This window comes from Calidris pugnax, unplaced genomic scaffold, assembly GCF_001431845.1.
Source record: "Calidris pugnax isolate Ruff unplaced genomic scaffold, ASM143184v1 scaffold232, whole genome shotgun sequence".
NCBI classification, from domain to species: Eukaryota; Metazoa; Chordata; class Aves; order Charadriiformes; family Scolopacidae; genus Calidris; species Calidris pugnax.
Genome location: NW_015090956.1, coordinates 101821 through 121381, shown reverse-complemented (window position 1 = coordinate 121381; position 19561 = coordinate 101821). Strand labels below are relative to the sequence as shown.

Sequence of the window (19561 nt, the reverse complement as noted above, 5' to 3'; positions counted from 1 at the left end):
AAAGCACCCACGGTCACTTGGGGGGCACGGGTGGCCCCAGCCAGGCTGCCAGTGACAAACGTGTCAGGTGTCCCCAGGGTGGATGGAGGGTGACCTGGTGGGACAGAACCCTCCAGGAGGACACCACCTCTGCAGAGCACCAACAGCCAGAGCAGCCAAAGGCAATGCCTGCGTCTGGGGTGAAACTACAGGATTTTGTGACAACCTTGGTGTACACACAACACACACGGGGACAACAGGGAGCTCCCTGCAACCGTGCGAGCTCTGCTTGTGCACAAACGGCCTCTGAGGAACACCCACGGCCAGCTCCTCGTGGATGCCCGTGGGACTGGGCTGGGAAGGGCTGTCACATTCCTGCAACAGGCAGAGGCCGCCTGTGCTGGCCACGTTGAGAGCATCTCAGGGCCTTTCTGTCCCTCACCCCCATCCTGGTGGGGTGTAGGACACCAGAGGCTCCCCCAGGCAGGAGCCCCAGGAGCCTGGTGGGAGCTCTGTTTGATGTTACCCATCAAACCCCATCACCTCCTGTTATTCCTTCCCGCTGTGGGGTCGGGGCCGGGAGCAGAGAGCCCTCCCTGTCTGCGTGTGGCGGGGCCCTCTCAATGCCCGGCTTGTTTCAGGTGGGCCCCGGCGGGAGCGGGAGACATTCCACAGCTCCCTGCTGAAACCGCCAGGAATGTTGCACCGGGATGGGGGAAGAGAGAGAAAAAAAAGAAAAGAGGGGAGGAAAACGAACAGCATCCACCCCCAGGGCCCACCTGAGCCGACAGGGTGGTCATCAGGGCTGGGAAAGAGGGCATCCGAGGAGCCAAAGCTCCCTGGGGCAAGGGACAGAGGTGTCCCCAGGCACCCCAGCTCTGGCATGGTGTCTATCGCTGCACCAAGAGCCCTCAAAGACTTGTCCCAGGCTCTCCCTGGCCCAGCCAGGGAGGTGGCAGCAGCACATCTTGGCAGCACCAACCCCAGCTTTAAGTACCTGTCGGGGTGGTTGACACCAACTGAACAACAACCCTTCCCAAGGAAAGCTGTGCGAGGTTGATGCCCAACACCGTTACCACCACCCAGGGTAGACCCAGAGGGCTGTTGCCAACCCATAGCCACTGCCTGCTGTGGTGGAGCCCTGCCAGGTGCCAAGGAGATGGGGTGGTAGGAGCAAAGAGCACTTTGGGGTGCAGCTTGGCTGGGGTGGCCTTTGCCACATGCCGGGGGGTGGCACGGGAGCAGTGGAGGGCAGGAGACGGGGCTGTTTGTGGTACCAGAAGTATCTTTTATTGCGTTCAGGAGGCAGAGAACTTTCTCAGCGTGATGACGACCAAGGCCACGAGCACAGAGGTACCCAGGAGGGAGGCGATGACAATGGCACCGATAGCTCCGGGCCCCAGCGAGCCTGCAGGGACAGAGAACAAGGCAGCACGAGGTCAGCAGAGATGGGGGGTGCCGGGTGGGAAGGGACCCCCGCACCCAGCATGTCCCCAGCCATCTGCTGGCCCAGAGCCCCTCCCTGGCCATGGTGGCCCTCTTCCCATGGTCCCGAGTCCCAGCAGCGTGGAGCCCTTGGGCAGGGGGCTGGAGCCAGCCACTTGCCCCCCCCCCGTAGCCAGGTCCTGGAGACAAGGACAGCTGCCATAAAGGGGGTCTTTGGCCCTCAGCTTCCCTGTTAAAACACCCACACTGGGAGAGCTGCTTTGGTTGTTGCAGAACCAGGTCACAACAGGCACCTGCTGTGGTTCAGGAGCCAGGAAAGGTGCTCACGCTCCCCATTTCAGGGGCTCCGGGCATGCTCTGGTCCTGGAGCTCACCTGGACTCCTCCTGTGGTGTGTCAGACCCAGGGCAGGAGGAAAGACCTCAGCAGCAACCCCCAGAGCGGGGTGGCTGGGGACGGGCCACCTCTGGTGGCTCAAACACACCTCCTGGGAGGTGATAGACCCGTAAAGAACAGCTCCAGAGGGAGGAGGTCCCGGAGTGAGCCGTACGTACCGTCCCCGGCGTCCAGCCGGTGCAGGTGGGTGGTGTCCTCGGGCTCCAGCTCGGGGGTGTACGGGGGGAAGGCGGTGGCATCCGAGAGCCGGGCCGTGGTGGTGGCAGCGTCGAAGGGGCCACCTCCGGAGGCCAGCTCCGGTGGCTCGTTCCAGAGGGTGGGGACCGGCCCCTGCGGGTACTCTGCTGGGAGAGAAAGCACCCACGGTCACTTGGGGGGCACGGGTGGCCCCAGCCAGGCTGCCAGTGACAAACGTGTCAGGTGTCCCCAGGGTGGATGGAGGGTGACCTGGTGGGACAGAACCCTCCAGGAGGACACCACCTCTGCAGAGCACCAACAGCCAGAGCAGCCAAAGGCAATGCCTGCGTCTGGGGTGAAACTACAGGATTTTGTGACAACCTTGGTGTACACACAACACACATGGGGACAACAGGGAGCTCCCCGCAACCGTGCGACCTCCGCTTGTGCACAAACAGGCTCTGAGGAACACCCACGGCCAGCTCGCTCCTGGATGCCCATGGGACTGGGCTGGGAAGGGCTGTCACATTCCTGCAACAGGCAGAGGCCGCCTGTGCTGGCCACGTTGAGAGCATCTCAGGGCCTTTCTGTCCCGCACCCCCATCCTGGTGGGGTGTAGGACACCAGAGGCTCCCCCAGGCAGGAGCCCCAGGAGCCTGGTGGGAGCTCTGTTTGATGTTACCCATCAAACCCCATCACCTCCTGTTATTCCTTCCCGCTGTGGGGTCGGGGCCGGGAGCAGAGAGCCCTCCCTGTCTGCGTGTGGCGGGGCCCTCTCAATGCCCGGCTTGTTTCAGGTGGGCCCCGGCGGGAGCGGGAGACATTCCACAGCTCCCTGCTGAAACTGCCAGGAATGTTGCACCGGGATGGGGGAAGAGAGAGAAAAAAAAGAAAAGAGGGGAGGAAAACGAACAGCATCCACCCCCAGGGCCCACCTGAGCCGACAGGGTGGTCATCAGGGCTGGGAAAGAGGGCATCCGAGGAGCCAAAGCTCCCTGGGGCAAGGGACAGAGGTGTCCCCAGGCACCCCAGCTCTGGCATGGTGTCTATCGCTGCACCAAGAGCCCTCAAAGACTTGTCCCAGGCTCTCCCTGGCCCAGCCAGGGAGGTGGCAGCAGCACATCTTGGCAGCACCAACCCCAGCTTTAAGTACCTGGAGCCCTCCGTGCCTCCCACAAGGTGCCACCTGCCCACGGGAGGAGAGCGGGGTGAAGGATCGGCCCTGACGGGCTCCACCACGCTGTGTTCTCCTGTAGGAGCCCTGAGTCAAAAGGAACAGGAGGAGCAACACCCACACAGTCACCTTTACTCCTGTACAAACCCACCGATGGGACTTCCCACATCAAAGAGTAGCTCCCACCAACTTAGGAGCAGGACAGGGTTCTAGACTAGTTTTGGAAAGTCCTTTCTACAGCCACAAAAGCGACAGGATTTCCAGCCAGGCAGACGCCAGGTTTAGCTCCAACCCAATCAGCAACGAGACAAATAATTCCCCAGTTTGAGGCTGGTGCCAGGGGGGTCGATCTCGTCTCCCAAGTCACAGGAGATGGGAAACGGCCTCAAGTTGCGCCACAGGGAAGTTTAGATTGGATATCAGGAAGAATTCCTTCATGGAAAGGGTTATCCAGCATTGGAATGGGCTGCCCAGCAAAGTGGCTGAGGCACCATCCCTGGAGGTGTTCAAAAGACAGTTGACATGGTCCTCAAGAATATGGTTTAGCTCACCCACCCGAGGAGCAGCAGTGAATCCCGTCCTCACACACTTGGTCACTGCATCAGAGGTGGCCATCTCAGGTACCTGGTGGGAGCACACGAGGGGTTTGTGCTCCACAACAGCTGCCCAGAAACACCCAAGCCAGAATCACAGAATCACCTAGGTTGGAAGGGACCTTTAAGATCATCTAGTCCAACCATTTGGAGGGCCCTAACCAACCTGTCCAACCAACAGCAAAACTGGAGACTCCATCCCCATCCAGAGGCTCTTCCAGTAAGTGCCATTTCCAGTGGACCTCTCTCCTGTAAATCCTGTGGTTTGGCTACTGGGGGACAGATCAGGAGGAAATACAGAATTTAGTGGGTCAATGGAGTTAAAACAAGAGGGAAAGGAACCGAGCGGAACTGGGCTCCTCAGTCAGCGGTGGTGGCATCAGAAACCTGCTGGTTTAGGCACAAACCAAACGTTCATAAAGGCCTTTGAAGGCCTGGCTGCCGTGGCAAGTGGAGAAACTCCACACGGAAGAGCTACGCTCCCGCTACAACCTTCCCGACTGTGTCAACACCCCCAGGGCCAGCACCAACACTGCAGCCGTGCCCACCTGGCAAGAGAACACCCCTCTGGGAGGACGTCCCAAAAATACCCAGAGAGCTGGGTGTACCCCTGGGATCTGCCGGGGGACAGGCCTTAGCTCACACAACCCGTAACCCATGCGGGCACCGTCCCGGGAGGCTGTAGGACCTGGATGCAGGACTTTCCAACTCCCTGTTCTCAAATGGGTGAGGAGGGAGCACTGCCCCTTCCAACCGTAGCCAAAAGGTGCTTTTTTCTACCCAGACCCACGGGTCTCGGAAAGCCTCTCCTGTCCCTGACGCATCTAATCCCCCCCAAAATTTATTGCAGCTCCCTTCAGGCAGAGCACAGAGCACATTTCTGACAGCCAAGTAAAAGGGAAAACTGTCTAATTTGTTTATGATATTGGCTTTTTTTTAAACCTGGACAGAGTCCTGGACAGCTTCTGGAGATGGTATTCTGTTAATTCCTCCCCCTCATCTGATTAAAACACGCTTTTCAGCTCACCCTGGCAGAAAGGGCAGGGTGTGCTCAACGTGAGTTTTCCGTCCTGAGCCCTTGTGGTTTTTCCCTTTAACGGCGCTTCCACCGAGGGACACACAGCTCCTTTCAGCCGGGAGCGGTGCCTGGGCCACGGCAGCAGGGTCCTGCAGATGCATTAAGGAGAAAATATCTACCTCTTAACATCTCCCAGAGCCAGGGCCCACCGCCGGCTTCTCCTCCTGCTTTCCTGCTCCTCGATGCTGCTGGAGCGGACGCTGAGAGCCCCACAGCGGGTGGTGGGACACAAAGCCCAGCGGGCAGGACTCTCCAGAGCCTGTTCGTAGCCAGAGCTTTTCTTTCCAAGACTGGCCTTTGATTTTTCCCTTAACATCTCCCAGAGCCAGGGCCCACCGCTGGCTTCTCCTCCTGCCTTCCTGCACCTCGATGCTGCTGGAGCGGACGCCGAGAGCCCCACAGCGGGTGGTGGGACACAAAGCCCCAGGCACCGTCCCCAGAGAGTGGGCAGGACTCTCCAGAGCCTGTTCGTAGCCAGAGCTTTTCTTTCCAAGACTGGCCTTTGATTTTTCCCTCCCAAACTAACAGCTCGTGTCCTCACGTGCCTCCGTTTCCCCCTGTTTTAGAGAAGCAGCCCAACGACCCATCCCCACATCTGGATTCTTCAGCAGCCAGGAGGAGTGACACCCACTCCCCTCCCCAGCACCCCCAGTGAGCACAACTCAGATGGAGCAGCAGCAGATCCAGGCTCCCATTTCATCCCTCTGGGAAATGGGACTGGCCTTTGATTTTTCCCTCCCAAACTAACAGCTCGTGTCCTCACGCGCCTCTGTCTCCCCCTGTTTTAGAGAAGCAGCCCAACCACCCATCCCCACATCTGGATTCTTCAGGAGTGACACCCACTCCCCTCCCCAGCACCCCAGCACCCCCGGTGAGCACAGCTCGGACAGAGCAGCATGGGATCCAGGCTCCCATTTCATCCTTCTGGGAAACCAGGACAGGCTGGAGGGAAGGACAGAGCTTGTGACAGGCACCAAAAGCCAACACACACACAATTAATAAGGTGTGCCCTTATCCAAGTGAGACACGAGGGCCTCTTCCCATTGCCTGTTGGATACACTCTGATGTCCCCTCCCCAGCACCCCAGCACCCCCGGTGAGCACAGCTCGGACAGAGCAGCATGGGATCCAGGCTCCCATTTCATCCTTCTGGGAAACCAGGACAGGCTGGAGGGAAGGACAGAGCTTGTGACAGGCACCAAAAGCCAACACACACACAATTAATAAGGTGTGCCCTTATCCAAGGGCCTCTTCCCGTCACCTGTTGGATACAGACAGGACAGGCTGTAGGTACAGCTGTAGAACAACAATTCACCTGGATCAGTTCTCTGCTCTGCTGCTGACCTTTCGTGTCACCATCACACGTCCCTCTCCCTCCTGGGCTCAACTTCTCTGCACACGAATAGGAGTCCAGGACCCTAAGCATGACCTACAGGAGAAGCAGCACCAGAGCACCCCCACGGTGACTGTCACCCCAACTGAGAGGACACAGTCTGTGTGCCTGAACCACTGCCTCCGAGTGACAGCTCCAGGTTAGCAACAACTGAGGCCAGGGAAAGGGAAGAGAACGTCAGAGTTACTAAAGAAATGCACTGTGGGTTTTCTAAATGAGGCAGGACTTCAGCTACATGGACCCCACTGAGATCCTGGAAGGGATGATGCCACAGGCAACTTGATGGGACCGCTGTTTCCACGCTGAGTGAAGAGGTGGGGTGAGCTGCCAGCACAGCGACGTGGTGGCCAGTGCCCCAGATACTTGGTGACTGAAAGATAAGACTGGAAGAGTCTCCACAAGTGATAGCTCTTGAGGAAGCCAATTAAATCGGAAGGATCCCTCAAGATAATCCCAAACAGCCAGAACCTCTCCACAGGCAGACCACAAGACCTCAAGGCAGGTAGATATGGCCACCTAACATCTTCATCCCTGGAGATTACTCACCCAGTGACCAATACTCTTCCTCATACAAGCTGGTTTCAGCATATCATCATCCTTGCTCTCCACCTCCAGCCCAGTAACCTTAGTGGGGAGCTGATATTGGTGTCAGTAACTCATAAGGAGCGTTGGTGCAGAGCAAGGTTGAGTAACGTTCTACAAAGACTTGCTCGAAGTCTGGATGAACCTGTTTGGAACAACCGCATCTTTTTAAGAAATTTGCCTGACAAAACCTATTGACCACTTCTCACATTCTAGTACTTGAATTTCAAAAACTTCCTAAATAATCTTTTATTCTCCTACTGTTGAGCACAAAGACCCACAAGTGGCTAAAGAAAGGTGTCCTTGGACAAGGTCTTCTCCTGTACGTTTTCCTTTAGCATGTCATCTCATGGTCTGCTGCTTTTTTCCTCCTCTATGCACACCCTGATGTGCTACTGCAGAATGATGTATTTCCACATTAGCTCAAAACAAGGGAAGTCATGAGCCCACATCAGGATGGAGATGCCAAACACATACATGATTCAGAAGCCAAGGTCTTGCAAAGGCTTTTACTACCTTCCACTTCACTTGAAACTTTATACGAATTGAAACAGGTTTTGCTGATAGGAAAAAGATAAAATTCAGTTCTCCATGATCCCCCTGTGCGCTGGGCATCAGCGCCACTTGGGTTTGGAGAAAGCAAAAGCAGAGAAGATTTGGGAGTGCAGAAGTGCCTGTTTCCTGTTGCAACCCAGATGACGTGGACAGAGAGGGCTAGAGACTGGGTGGAGTTGTTTCCCCATCTTTGACAAATGGGATATTGGAAAGAGCTCAGGAAAGAACCCACGCTTTCTGCTGTCGCAGAGCCCTGAAACCAGGAAAACCATCCAGGAAACCAGAACAGCTGGGCAAGGAGCCAGACGACCCACCGGCACCCCAAAAACGTTCTGACTGCTACAGCCAGAGGGGAACCTCAGCAAGATCCTTCACATCTCTCTGAACTCCTGAGGGGTCTGGTACCGGGGTAGCTCTAAGCCACCACTGAGATTAAATTAAATCCAGCAAAGAAGGGAAGGCTCATTCTGGACCTCGGGTCTGCACGGCCACCATCACCTGCAGCCCCATCCGAGGCGGACCCCGCTTCTGCTCACCATGGAGGGCTTTGCTATGGAAAACACGAGGTGCTGAGACCAGAGGGCAGGGGCTGGGTGAACTCTGAGGCCAGTAACGGGCTGTCCAGCCCCAGGTAGTCACAGCGGGCACGGGGCCAGCGCCGGGATGAAAAGAGGCCTTCATGGGGAGCACAAAGGGCAGCCTGTGATGGGCGAGCGCCGGGAGCCGGAGCGGGGAGCAGCGCGGGGCGCTGCGGTGCCGATGAATGTTAAATAAACTTGTTTACGGAGAGGCAGGGCTGCGTGTGCACGCACCGGGGCCGGGGGGCTGCTTCTGCACCCTTCCCTTCTTTGTCTGCACAAGGCAGGAAATTTCCTTTTCTAACGGGGTGAAAAGCAGAAAAGAAAAAAAGAAATTCCACTGTGCACTAAAAAGCCCCTGGACTGATGTGGGGAGTCACCTCTTCCACCTGGAATGAGGCAGAAAATCATTCTGCTCCGGGGTTGGTGCATCATACAGGCTGGTTCCCTCCCAAAGAGGGAAGAACAACTTCTTAGAGGCTTCGAGCCCCTAAAATGCAAGAGGGAAAGCAGAGAGTCTCTCCTGCGCCCCGGGATCCGAAGGCTGCATCCATCAGCACAAAGCTCTTCAAGCCTCACTGTGCGACCGCGACTCACTCAGTCGAGGAATCGCCCCAACTCAGGGTATTTCAGAGGAGCCAAGCAATGGGTACAAGCCACAGCTGAGAGCAGGGAGGAGGGGAGGCTGGCAGGGCAGGGACAGAGCAAACGCACACCAAATATTGGGAACTTAAAAGAGCGTAGAAGAAATCCCGGCTCGGGGAGGGAGCAGATCAAATTTTCACCCAAAATTAATCAGTTTCTGCGGAGTGAAATACTATTCAGTTAAGAAAAGACCTTACCTGGTTTGGGGGAAGAGCTCTGCCACCGCTTCTGGGAGCACGAGCAAGCTACAAACTGAAACTGTGCTGAAGCCATTCAAGTTCCACGACACAAAAATCAGTTTGAGGAGGAAAATACCCACTTTTTAGTGCTCGTTTCTTAGTTACTTTAAGGGTTTCCCAGCAAGGTGTCCTACAAGGGGAGGAGGATCTGTGGGGGAAATACCAGCTACAGCAATTGTGTTCTTGCACCCACAGATGTTCCAGCCAGGAACAGTGATGAATTCCCCTGCCCATATCAAAGCTACTTTAAAAAGGAATAATTTAATCTGCTAGAAGGCTGGCCAGATGCTCAGAACAAACTGGGAGGGAACTGCAATCCTGCCTTGCTCCAGGTCTTGGAAGGCAGGAGACAAGAATTTAGGAAAACAAGGGCTGTGCTCTTGCCTGTTACCTTGGCCTGAGCCATCTCCTCACCTGCACTTGGAGAAAGAGGCTTTGAGGGAAGCAGTTCCCCATTGGAGTTTCCACCTGGATGCTCAGAGCCCATTTCCCCCTGTTTGTAAAACCCATCCCAGACCAGGCAGGTTTGGGGCTGACTGTGCCCTCGGTTGCCCCCACAGCTGGGCCAAAAGGGGAGCAGATAAGGCTTGAAATTACTGACCACCTCCTTCAAGAAACAGCATCTCACAGAGTAGGTGTCTCACAGGAACCATTCCCATCCCCTCAATGAACCTGGGTCCAGCCACGCACCTTCCCAGGTGTGCCCCGCTCGGGACAGAAACCCCATTTAGGTGCACACCTCAGCTTCCAGCAGAGCTAAACCTTTCCATAGACACTTCCATATTTCTACTTGACAGAGGCTGTAGAGAAATGCTCTGCTGGAGCAGAAGCCACAGAAGGAACCAGAGATGAGCACACATGCTTTAGTCGGAGGGGAAAAAAGTCTCTTTTTGCGATTATAACTTCTTTCTGCCATTAAAAGCTGGGAGATAACCCATCCCATCAGCTGCTGAGAGTCCCCATCTGCTGCTGGCTGATCCATTGACTGATCTCCTGTCACTAAAGCTCACGGAGGTGCCTCTGCTCTTCAGCTTAGGAGAAATTACAAAGGATTTTCTTAATTCTCCCCCCAACACCAACCTGGTCTCAAGACGAAGAATATATCTCCTTACTCACCACCAGCCACCGATCCCAGAGCTCGTTTCTGTTACTCAATTATAACTCAATAAATACTTAACGGGTGTTTTTAGTGGAGGGGGAGGAGGGAGGCAGTGAGGAGAGGAGACGGAGAGGCAGGTTAGTAAAAGATCTGAGGTGCTTTTGGGGCTTGAAACGCGAGCGAAGCTCCTTACCTGCCAGCGCAGCAGGGAGCAGGATGCTGCAGAGCGTCAGCAGGAGCAGGCGGAGGAGGACTCGGTGGCAGGGCATGGCTTCCCTCAGGAAAAGCCTCGGCAGGAATTCTTAAAACTCTTCCAAAGTAGGAAACAACTCGGAAATGGCACTGGGACAGTGGAAAAAACAAAAAAAACCCAACACAACAAACTTTGTCCAGTCAGGTAAAAAAATTAAAAAAAAAAAAATACAAAAAATTCCTTCACAACAGCAAGTGGATGGAAAGAGTGCAAAGCCCAGCAGAGACTCTCTCTCTGTGGCTTCTGGAGCACACCTCCTCCTCCTCCTCCTGAAGGCAGCTCCACCCTCTAAAAATCTCTGCCTAAAACCCCATAGGCAGCCGAGCACACACACACACACACCAGCGGTTGTTGGCCAGCCCTTTCCAGAGGACATGGGGATGCTCCTGGAATTGGGAGGGCTAACCCCAAAAACCAGCAGGCGACTGGAGGGCTGTGCTGGCTCCTGGGCGCGCAGGGCAGCAGTGGTGGTGGTGATGGTGGTGGTCTTCCCAGGGTGGGCACAGCCAAGAAAACAAGGGCCTCAATCTTTTGGAGGCTCAAAGGCTCTGAAAGGGAGCCAGAGCAGCTCCGTGGCACCCTTGTTTTCTGGGTGTAATACTTACAGAGGTGGGTTTGTAGCCACGTGTGGTCTCCGCTGGTGGAACTGCCTGTTAAAACATGGTAGGTCTTTTCCAGGAGAGTCACCTCTGCCGGGCAAGGCCGCTGTCCTCCTCCAGTTTGAACCACATGGACACTACCTCCTACAGCCCCCCCTGCCACTCCATCCCTCCCCAAAGAAATCAGGAGATTCCTTTCAAATCACAGAGACTCAGGAAAAGGACAAAGCGTTTTAAAAGGGGACCACTCCTGCTCGTTGTCAAAGGACAGAAGAATTTCATTAGGATTTCTTTTTTTTTTTTAAAAAAGTTGAGGATGAAATACTTCACGGCTTTCATCCAGAAAAAGGTGTTGTAATAAAGTACATAAACACCCCCAGTGTCAGTTCTTTATGCTCTGAAAAGGTGACACAAGTGGCTTTGTCTTAAATTTCAGACTCAGATTTTCCTAGTAAAGATGTCTTTGCTTTCTGGCTGTCTCTGGCAGTTCAGCTCTCCTTGTAAACCATTCTGCTCTTGGCCAAAGCTGGAGAAACGGAGAGGACCAAGCACTGTCCCGGCAGTGAAACGAGAAGTTGGGAAGTACCTGGTGAAACGTGCTCAAAACAGAACCTCAGACACCTCCAGCATCAAATTCAAACTTGGATCAAAGCCCCACCAGCTTTCCAGGCTCGTGCCTGGTGTGAGCAGAGACATGACCATGGTTCTCCTCCCTCCGCCCAAATCCTGCTACACCTCACCTGAGAGAAGGGACAAACCCGAGAGGGGGCTGTCCTTAGCAAGGGGTGGGCTGTGCTAATTCAGCAAACATAACAGGGGAAAATAAGCATCCCCTAAGAGAGAACAAAGACCACCCCTGTGCCTGGGGAGATTTTTACCAAGAAGGAAGAAGATTACGTGTGCCAAGATTCCCTGAAAAAATGCTGGAACCAGGACTGGTGATGGCTTTATCTCTGTCTTCTCCTCTATCCCTCAGTTTCTCTTTTTCTCCCAGAGTTGTTAAGGAACAGTCAGAGTTGTTAAGTCACAACCTTAAGTACCACTTGCCATCAGTTGTTGCACAAGTACCATGCTCAGTAACACAATACACACCTCACCGCTTGCCATAATTTGTTATATGCCTAACCAATTACCGCAGACTTATTAAGAATTACACTAATTATTTTGAGAAACTAATAAACGTTTGTCTACGGACCTCGAGATTGCTCTCACCTCAGTCTGTGCCGTTGGGGATTTATGAATCTGAAGTCACTGACCCCCCTCTCTTTCCTGAGAGTGGGATGTGACAGGCAGTCACTGCAGGGTACAGTCTGAACGCGCCGGCATCTTACCTTTGTACTAAATACAGAAGCCAGAACATGAAAATATTAAGAGTGAGATCTTCCCCACTGGTCTATTATCTAACTCTTAGACGCCCAGCAAGGTCCTCGGGGTCTGACAAATCATTGCACGTTCTCCCTGCTCGCCTTTCTGCATTTTCAGTTAGCAATTGGTGAATTGTTCCTTTCCTGCTCCCCAGCTGGGCTGGAAATTAACAGGCTTTTGCTTATTTGTTACATGGTAAAGAGCAGTCCAAAATAAGCTTGTAGAAATTAGATCATACCATTAAAAAAAACAGAGAGTACTTATGAACCAGACATCTTATGCACCAAAAAAAATAATGAAGATATCAAAGTCGAATTATCAGCCTAAAATTGTACAGTTTTCTCCAAGACAGAAGCTAAACATAATGCACAGCTATTGTATAAGTTAGGTCTTAGTATACTGACTTCATATCCTTTGTGGTCACGTGAATGGTAGAAGGACATTTATCAGTAGCTTTTACTGGGATTTTCCACACAAAAAATCAAGCAGCGAGTAGAAAAAAAAGGGAAAATAAGATTTTTGTCTAAAATGGGAAGTCTACAAGGTGTCCGTGTGGACTTTATGCCGAGGGGAGAAAGAAAAGCTCTCATTTAGGGGAAGGAAGCTGGGATGGGTGGGGTGGCAAAAAGAGGCTCCACGGCCGAGTGTTTGCAGTAACAGAAAACCAGCCCCGGCTTGATCTCTCCTGCATAAACAACATGAGCCTGAATGCACGTGTTTCTGTACAGAGGGGGGGGGAAATTACAGCTTTCTTGTCAGAATTTTCCAAATCTCAACTTAGTGGTGTTTATTTGAACTCTAAAATTATCAAGAAAAAAAAAAAAAACACCAAACCCACCGGTATTCCTCACCAGGGACGAAATAAAGCAGCGGTTGTTGTTCCACATCCTGTGTGTTTGCTTGTTGTTTCTTGATGAAAACTGATGCGAGTCGAGTTTGGGGTCAGTTTTAGCACCAGGAATTATCTCAAAACTCAGCTTTGACAAAAGCAAGCAGAAAGTTTTCTCTCAGATATAATACAACCAGGTTTTATTTAAGTTCTCTCTTTTTTCCCCCCCCACACTGGCAAAAGTTCAGAGGGAGTTTAAAGTTTTGTAAACATTTTAACTACCCCTCTTCCCCCTTTTATGAATTTACAAAGCAAAGGAGACAGGGAGACCAGATTTGCAACAGTTCCAAGTCTCTCCATGCTATTGGATCCAAAAACTATATACAAGTCTGCAGCAGTCTCTGTATAGTTACTGTACATGTTTGGGGGGCAGGGGGAAGAGAGAGGAGGAGGAGGGGGAAGGTGACCCCAAAAAATGAAGAAACCAAACGAAATAAAATCCAAAGCCAAACTGCTCTCGAGCCAACTCGAACTGTTTTCTTTAGGCAGTGATGACAGAACGACAGACACCTTTATACAACTCCACCAGGACTGACTGTAGCGTATCTCCCTTGGCAGGTGACAACCCTCTGGGAACGGGAGACGGGACCAGGGGGTTGAAACTAAGTGCATTTGGCAGTTTCCATTTCCTTTCTTTTTGTGGTGTGTGTGCGCGTGGGTGGGTGGGTGGAGAAGGGAAGGTGGTGTTAATCTTTCGGTGAGAGAGGAAGGTGATGACTCCATAAATACTTAAAAGATTATGGATCCCAGTGAAGGTGCGTGAGATATTTAAGGTGTAGAAGACAAGCAGGGCCATCATTGCACATCGCTTCGCCCCTCCACAGTCTCTCTTCAGGACAAAAAGGGCATCTCTGCTCGTTAACCCAAGCACTGCTTGACATGACAACTCGCTAAGACTGCTGGGGTACGTCTCTGAAAGCCAGTGTTCACCCTCACCAAAGACTACAGATCCACACCGTAAAGATCCTACTGTCTCTTAAACGAGACAAATTTGCAGGAAAAGAGCTCAAAATAAACTGGTCCTAACCCTCCCAAGGTAGCATTTAAGGGATAAATTCAACCTGAAAGAAGAGATGCCACCCCACTTTATTTCTTTTTTCCTTTTTTTTCTTTCCCCCCCAGAGTAGAAGTCCCCACTTGTCCAGAAAGGCTGAATAATGCCGACAGGGAACTCCACCAGCTTCAGCATCACCACCTAATGAAGACAGACTCGAGCTTTCCCTCCAAAAAAAAAAATAATGTGCTGAGAAGGGCTGGCAGGGGGGTGTGCAACTTCAAACCAACCCAAGCTAAACTGCGCCCGCCACCGCCCCTCTCCTGCTGTCGCCAGTCCTAAGGTTAGCTTATGAATGCAACTCCTGGCCTGGGAGAGCACCTCTTGCCCTGATGGAGCGTGGAAGTCAGTATCTGTGTGGCATTTTGGTTTTGACCAACATCTGTTAACCACAAACTCTCTCTCTCTCTCTCTCTCTCCATGACTGTACGTGTTGGATGTGGTAAGAGGAACCAGGAGAGGGAAGCAATGCGTTTGCAGAATCCCAATTGATATTATTTTGTTTTTTGTTTTTTTTCCAGGTATGTCAGCAGAAGAAATCACAGCACAGTGAAAGCTTTGCTGCCCAAAAATCAGCCTCGGTGTGAAGGAATCCTGTCTCCCACCCTCCCAGGACTCTCAACAAAGTCCACTCGACTCTAGGCTGACGGGAGGAACGATGCCTGTGCAGTCCTGGGCAGAAAGGGTTTTGCTGGGGCTCGAGGAAGCAGCCTGAGATGATTGATCCTGTGATTCACTGCGAGGCGAAGGAGAAGGCGTGGTGGAGAGTACTGTGTCCAAAACGGAGAATCCATGGTTAACAGATGCAGGAAAAGCCAGTTGATTTGCACATGCTCAGTAGTCTTCCAAAGTCTCTATTTCTCCCATATTGAGCCGCTCTGACGAGGCATTCACTGAAAACCCTGTAAACCAAAAAGGACTTGGGTTAAAAACCTGGATGTGGTACATTGTATCTGATGCAATACATCTGTTACATCCGGTACTGTGCATGAGAAAATGAATGATACATACCAAATAAAGACTCAGGGAAATTCAGTAAGGCTAGAGATACAATTACCCAAACTGTTTGGTTGTTTCCTTAATAAAAGAGAGATAATCAATTGTGTATTTAGGCAAGTATCACTTGGTCTTCAAAAACAGACCAGCAGAAGACTGGTTTCAACTTTCATTCATCAGATGTCACCTGCAGGGCTCGTACGAGGCAGATCTAGGCAGAGTGGTGACAGTTGGTAGGGAGCAGGTTTGAGTCAACTGGTACTTGAAAATGCCTGTCAACACTGTACTTACATGGTGCAACAGCCAGAAATAGACATTTTGTCAACTCAGAATCCAAGTGTGTAATCCTGTTCAACGCTTCAGGGGGTATGAGCAATTCTACCCCTTATTTTAAAGTCTAAATACACATATCTATGAAATCTAGTGGCAATTCCATGTATTTCCATGCATATTTTTTTTTTTTACCATCTTCTGTCTCATTAATGCAACATAAAAATATGCAAAGTTATCGAGGGCTATAGAGATGGCTCAAGACACACCTAAACTACCCAATAAATTTTGCTGATAAAAAGCAAAAACATTTTCTACAAGGAAAAAATCCAAACTCTCAACATGCAATTTTCCTACTGAATCCAATTTTTATGGTTGTACCAACCCCCTGTGGAGTATGGGAAAAGGGAAAGTGTTCCTGTGTAAGGCTACTAAACACCAACCTGACATTTCATTGTCTTGAGAGTGCTGTAGGCTTGCTCTGTGCTAGAAAAGAAACTGCATTTCACAGTCATCTTCAACAGATAAAAAGTGCTCTGTCAGTAGGTTTAAGAAAATTCTTCTGGCTCCCTCTTGTGGCGGAATTATTTTGTATTAGAGAGCACTGATTTTTAACAAGCTGCATGTGCTACTTTCTCTTCCAGATGTGATGACTTAATTGTATTTACTGATTTCTTCTTCGCTTTACTTGAGCAGCTTTTTAAACTACTCAACTGAAGACTCAGCTCAGAGTCACTGGATTGGCATCTGAGGGTGGCATTTGGGATTCCACTGAAGAGTTCAGTGGACTTCAATGCAGAAATCAATTTAATTGAGAGCATTGATTTTGTTGGGAAGAAAAAGGGAAGATAAAAAACAATGGTGAGGCTCTGTTAGAGCCTTAAAAAAAGCAGAGACTTCCAGGTGGCTAATACCAGACTTCTTTAGACAAATATGAGCTAAGTAGCACCAGCACAACAAATACTGGCCCAGTGCAGTGCCCCAGTTTCCTTCTTATCATGTGGCAGCACAAGTTTGTTCTACAAGAACACTACAATGATGCATTACATCCTACAACACTCACTACTCTTATGCTTACATGATGCCACTTCGAAGAAACCTTTCCATCACTGCTATACCATCCTTGCATAAAAATCAAGATGGAAAAAAAGGGGTGGAAGAAAAGGACCACTAACAATGTCATCATCTCCACTGCCTCCAACTGAAAACTTGTGACCACTTTTCAATTGTTTTTTCATAAGATCTTTGCCATCTGTTCTGACTAGAGTGGTTAGTTCATGTAAGACGACGGGAAGGGATAAAGGTAAGCCTCAAGAAGCTGCTCCTCGTGAAGAAACAGAAAACATGCTTTTCTTAAAAGAATAAATTAATTCAATAAAATAGGTATAGGTCAATTCAAACGAGGAAAGGAAGTTTAACTGATGTCCATGAACCTTGGTGACAACCAAAGTACTGAAGAGGTCTTTTCATGAGTGAAAGTTTGACAAAATTTTCCATGAAACTGATATAGAATTCTTGAAGTCATTAAATAATAATATTGAACCAAATTCTAAAGACACTTCAACTATTCTTCAAATTCTAAAGACAACTTCAACCTTTTCTATTCAAATTCAATACTGCTTACATGATGCCACTTCGAAGAAACCTTTCCATCACTGCTATACCATCCTTGCATAAAAATCAAGATGGAAAAAAAGGGGTGGAAGAAAAGGACCACTAACAATGTCATCATCTCCACTGCCTCCAACTGAAAACTTGTGACCACTTTTCAATTGTTTTTTCATAAGATCTTTGCCATCTGTTCTGACTAGAGTGGTTAGTTCATGTAAGACGACGGGAAGGGATAAAGGTAAGCCTCAAGAAGCTGCTCCTCATGAAGAAACAGAAAACATGCTTTTCTTAAAAGAATAAATTAGCATTAATTCAATAAAATAGGTATAGGTCAATTCAAACGAGGAAAGGAAGTTTAACTGACATCCATGAACCTTGGTTACAACCAAGGTACTGAAGAGGTCTTTTCATGAGTGAAAGTTTGACAAAATTTTCCATGAAACTGATATAGAATTCTTGAAGTCATTAAATAATAATATTGAACCAAATTCTAAAGACACTTCAACTATTCTTCAAATTCTAAAGACAACTTCAACCTTTTCTATTCAAATTCAATACTCCCACTTAAGGTTAACAAGAATTCTACACTCCACAAAGCTTTTCCTGAATTAAACATTAATTTCTAAAAATCAAAACCAACCTAGCAAGCTGGGATCTGCGCGAACCATTTTCTGTTTCTTCTTCTTCTTCCCGCTCTGCACAGCCTCAAAGTTGGATTGCTGGTTGTTGCTCTGGTTGGTCTGAAAGACCGAATGTAGCGAACTGTGGTTCATCCCCCACACTGAATCCTAGAGAACAAAGTGAGTACAAGATTATAAAGTGCAATTAAGTTTGGTTTATTTACGTTGAGAACATCCAGAGAGCTCAAAGCTCTTTTTCCTGCCTCGTGTGTGGCAGCACTGGCTGCTGATGCATCCATCCAACACGTCTTTCTAAAGCTCATCCTGGATCAGCGCGCTAAGGCACTATTTGATCTACTAGTTGGCCTCACCTGTTAGTAAGAAAGGATACTTGATTGTGCAGCGCGCTAAGGCACTATTTGATCTACTAGTTGGCCTCACCTGTTAGTAAGAAAGGATACTTGATTGTGCAGTAAATATTTTAAATCTCCTTTATTCTCTGTGTTTCACAGGACCTGTAAAATCCTGTCAAGCCAGCAGAAACGCCTCTTCTGTCTCAAACACAGTCCCTGCACACTCCTAAGGACTGCAGCGCGTAAGATTTACCTGTTGCTGCTGCTGTTGTCGCTGCTGACTGGCTTTCTGTTTGGCACGGCGCTCGAGAAACTGCTTGGCAAACTCCTTGGCCTCAGGAGTATCTCCAAGATAGGCTCTGATGTAATCATGGACCTCGTAGGGAGACTCCACTTCCTTCAGGAAAGAAACAAACGTGGGAACTGCAAGAAGAAGGCAGACCGTGAGGGAAGTGCACGTTGATGCGTGAACGTGTGGCATTCAGTAAGCACAAACTTTGGGTTCCTGTTTCAAATATTTGCTAATCTAATAGCAATTGCAATTGTTCCCCTAGGGTAAAGCCCTCCAGTTCAATGCTTCACTTGTTCTGCAGTCAAAGCAAGGATAAGAAAGCCGACTAACGTGATGAGAAGGAAAAATAAAGTGAGAATCCCAAGGGTGTGTCAGCCCACCAGCTTTAGCCCCTGACAGCTTCTAAGCTCAAATTTAATGCCAGGCTCAAATAGTGTTGCATTTGGCACAACAGTCCTGTCATCAGTACAGTCTCTTTTTGGCTGAAGCACAACAGATGCCACTCACAGTGGCTGACCTGACCTGCAAACACCTGAAGTTGAGCAGGTACCTCACTTGCCAGCCTTCCTTACCGTATTTTTCCCTTAGAATAACTGTTGCACTGAGTTTTTTTATAACATGAAGACGGGCAAAGCAGGCCACAAGCCAGGGAAGAAACCAGGACAAGAGGCTGCCACCTGTGCCACAAAGTAGCCTTAGAAGCATGGAAGCTCCCTGTGGATGTATGGCCCATGATGTAAGGCCCAGGGCCACAGCCTCTCCTCAGATGCCACAGACAGGGGCTGTCTCCTCCAGGAGGAGGGAAGCTGTGACACTGCAGTTGTGCGAGGTGTGATCCTGGCTCTTGGGGCAACGCTGGTTCCCCAGACAGGTCCAAGGGTCCCACAGGACCACAGCTTTGCAGGGTGCAGGTGCTGGAGCACAAGGATTTGTACAGGTCCACAAGGGAAGTCTGTAGCGTTTTGCTACAGGGTGGTATCACGTTTGTGATCCCAGACTGGAAGTTCCTCTATGTGCCCTCCAGCAGAATTAGTAAAGAACAACCAGTTTCACACCAAAAAAAATTATTTTCCTCATCCATCTGCATCTTCAATGTCCACCAAAAACCCTCAGCAGAGCTCTGGGTGACCTTAAAACTGCTTCCAACCCCTACTGATTTGCTCTAGATAGCCCAACAAAAACCATGGAGAAGATGATGCACCCAGTTCTTCAAACCACTATTTAATGATGCCATTTTGTTGACTGCGTTAAAAACATCACTTCAATGCCATTTTAATCCCCCCCAAAAAACCAAACCCCTTTCTCACAGTGGATCACGTGCATTCCT

General features: G+C 50.3%; 2 protein-coding genes across 15 annotated transcripts in view; both read right to left on the bottom strand.

The window, feature by feature from the left end:
* Positions 1-1166: 1166 nt before the first annotated feature.
* On the bottom strand, positions 1167-13124 carry LOC106893870 (chromosome unknown open reading frame, human C2orf82). 4 transcript variants are annotated; one of them, XM_014952145.1, is made up of 4 exons: positions 12988-13124; positions 10126-10274; positions 1979-2164; positions 1170-1387 (listed from the first exon to the last, which is right to left on the bottom strand). In XM_014952145.1, exons 2-4 carry the CDS (start codon positions 10199-10201, stop codon positions 1278-1280), a joined length of 372 nt encoding a protein of 123 aa, XP_014807631.1. In that variant the 5' UTR covers positions 10202-10274; positions 12988-13124; the 3' UTR covers positions 1170-1277. The 4 variants fall into 4 exon arrangements, with proteins under 4 accessions (XP_014807633.1, XP_014807631.1, XP_014807632.1 ...); XM_014952146.1 differs by lacking the exon at positions 12988-13124 and adding an exon at positions 12116-12969; XM_014952147.1 differs by lacking the exon at positions 12988-13124 and having other exon boundaries at positions 1167-1387; positions 1979-2161; positions 10126-12969.
* Positions 13125-13161: 37 nt separating this feature from the next.
* The window catches only part of GIGYF2 (GRB10 interacting GYF protein 2), an 81653-nt gene continuing 75253 nt past the window's right edge, over positions 13162-19561 (bottom strand). For all 11 annotated transcript variants that reach the window (XM_014952130.1, XM_014952135.1, XM_014952136.1 and 8 more), the window contains 3 exons: positions 18196-18365; positions 17610-17757; positions 13162-14994 (listed from right to left, as the gene is read on the bottom strand). In XM_014952130.1, the coding sequence (XP_014807616.1) occupies positions 14927-14994; positions 17610-17757; positions 18196-18365 (386 nt within the window). In that variant the 3' untranslated portion in view covers positions 13162-14926. The remainder of the gene's footprint in view (positions 14995-17609; positions 17758-18195; positions 18366-19561) is intronic.

Excerpts from the sequence above, each read along its gene's own strand:
- LOC106893870 (XM_014952145.1), bottom strand. The coding sequence starts at position 10,201 with ATGCCCTGCCACCGAGTCCTCCTCCGCCTGCTCCTGCTGACGCTCTGC. Across the intron at positions 2,165-10,125 it reads GCTCCCTGCTGCGCTGGCAG|CAGAGTACCCGCAGGGGCCG; the intron begins GTAAGGAGCTTC and ends TTTCTCTCCCAG. Across the intron at positions 1,388-1,978 it reads CCGGCTGGACGCCGGGGACG|GCTCGCTGGGGCCCGGAGCT; the intron begins GTACGTACGGCT and ends CTGTCCCTGCAG.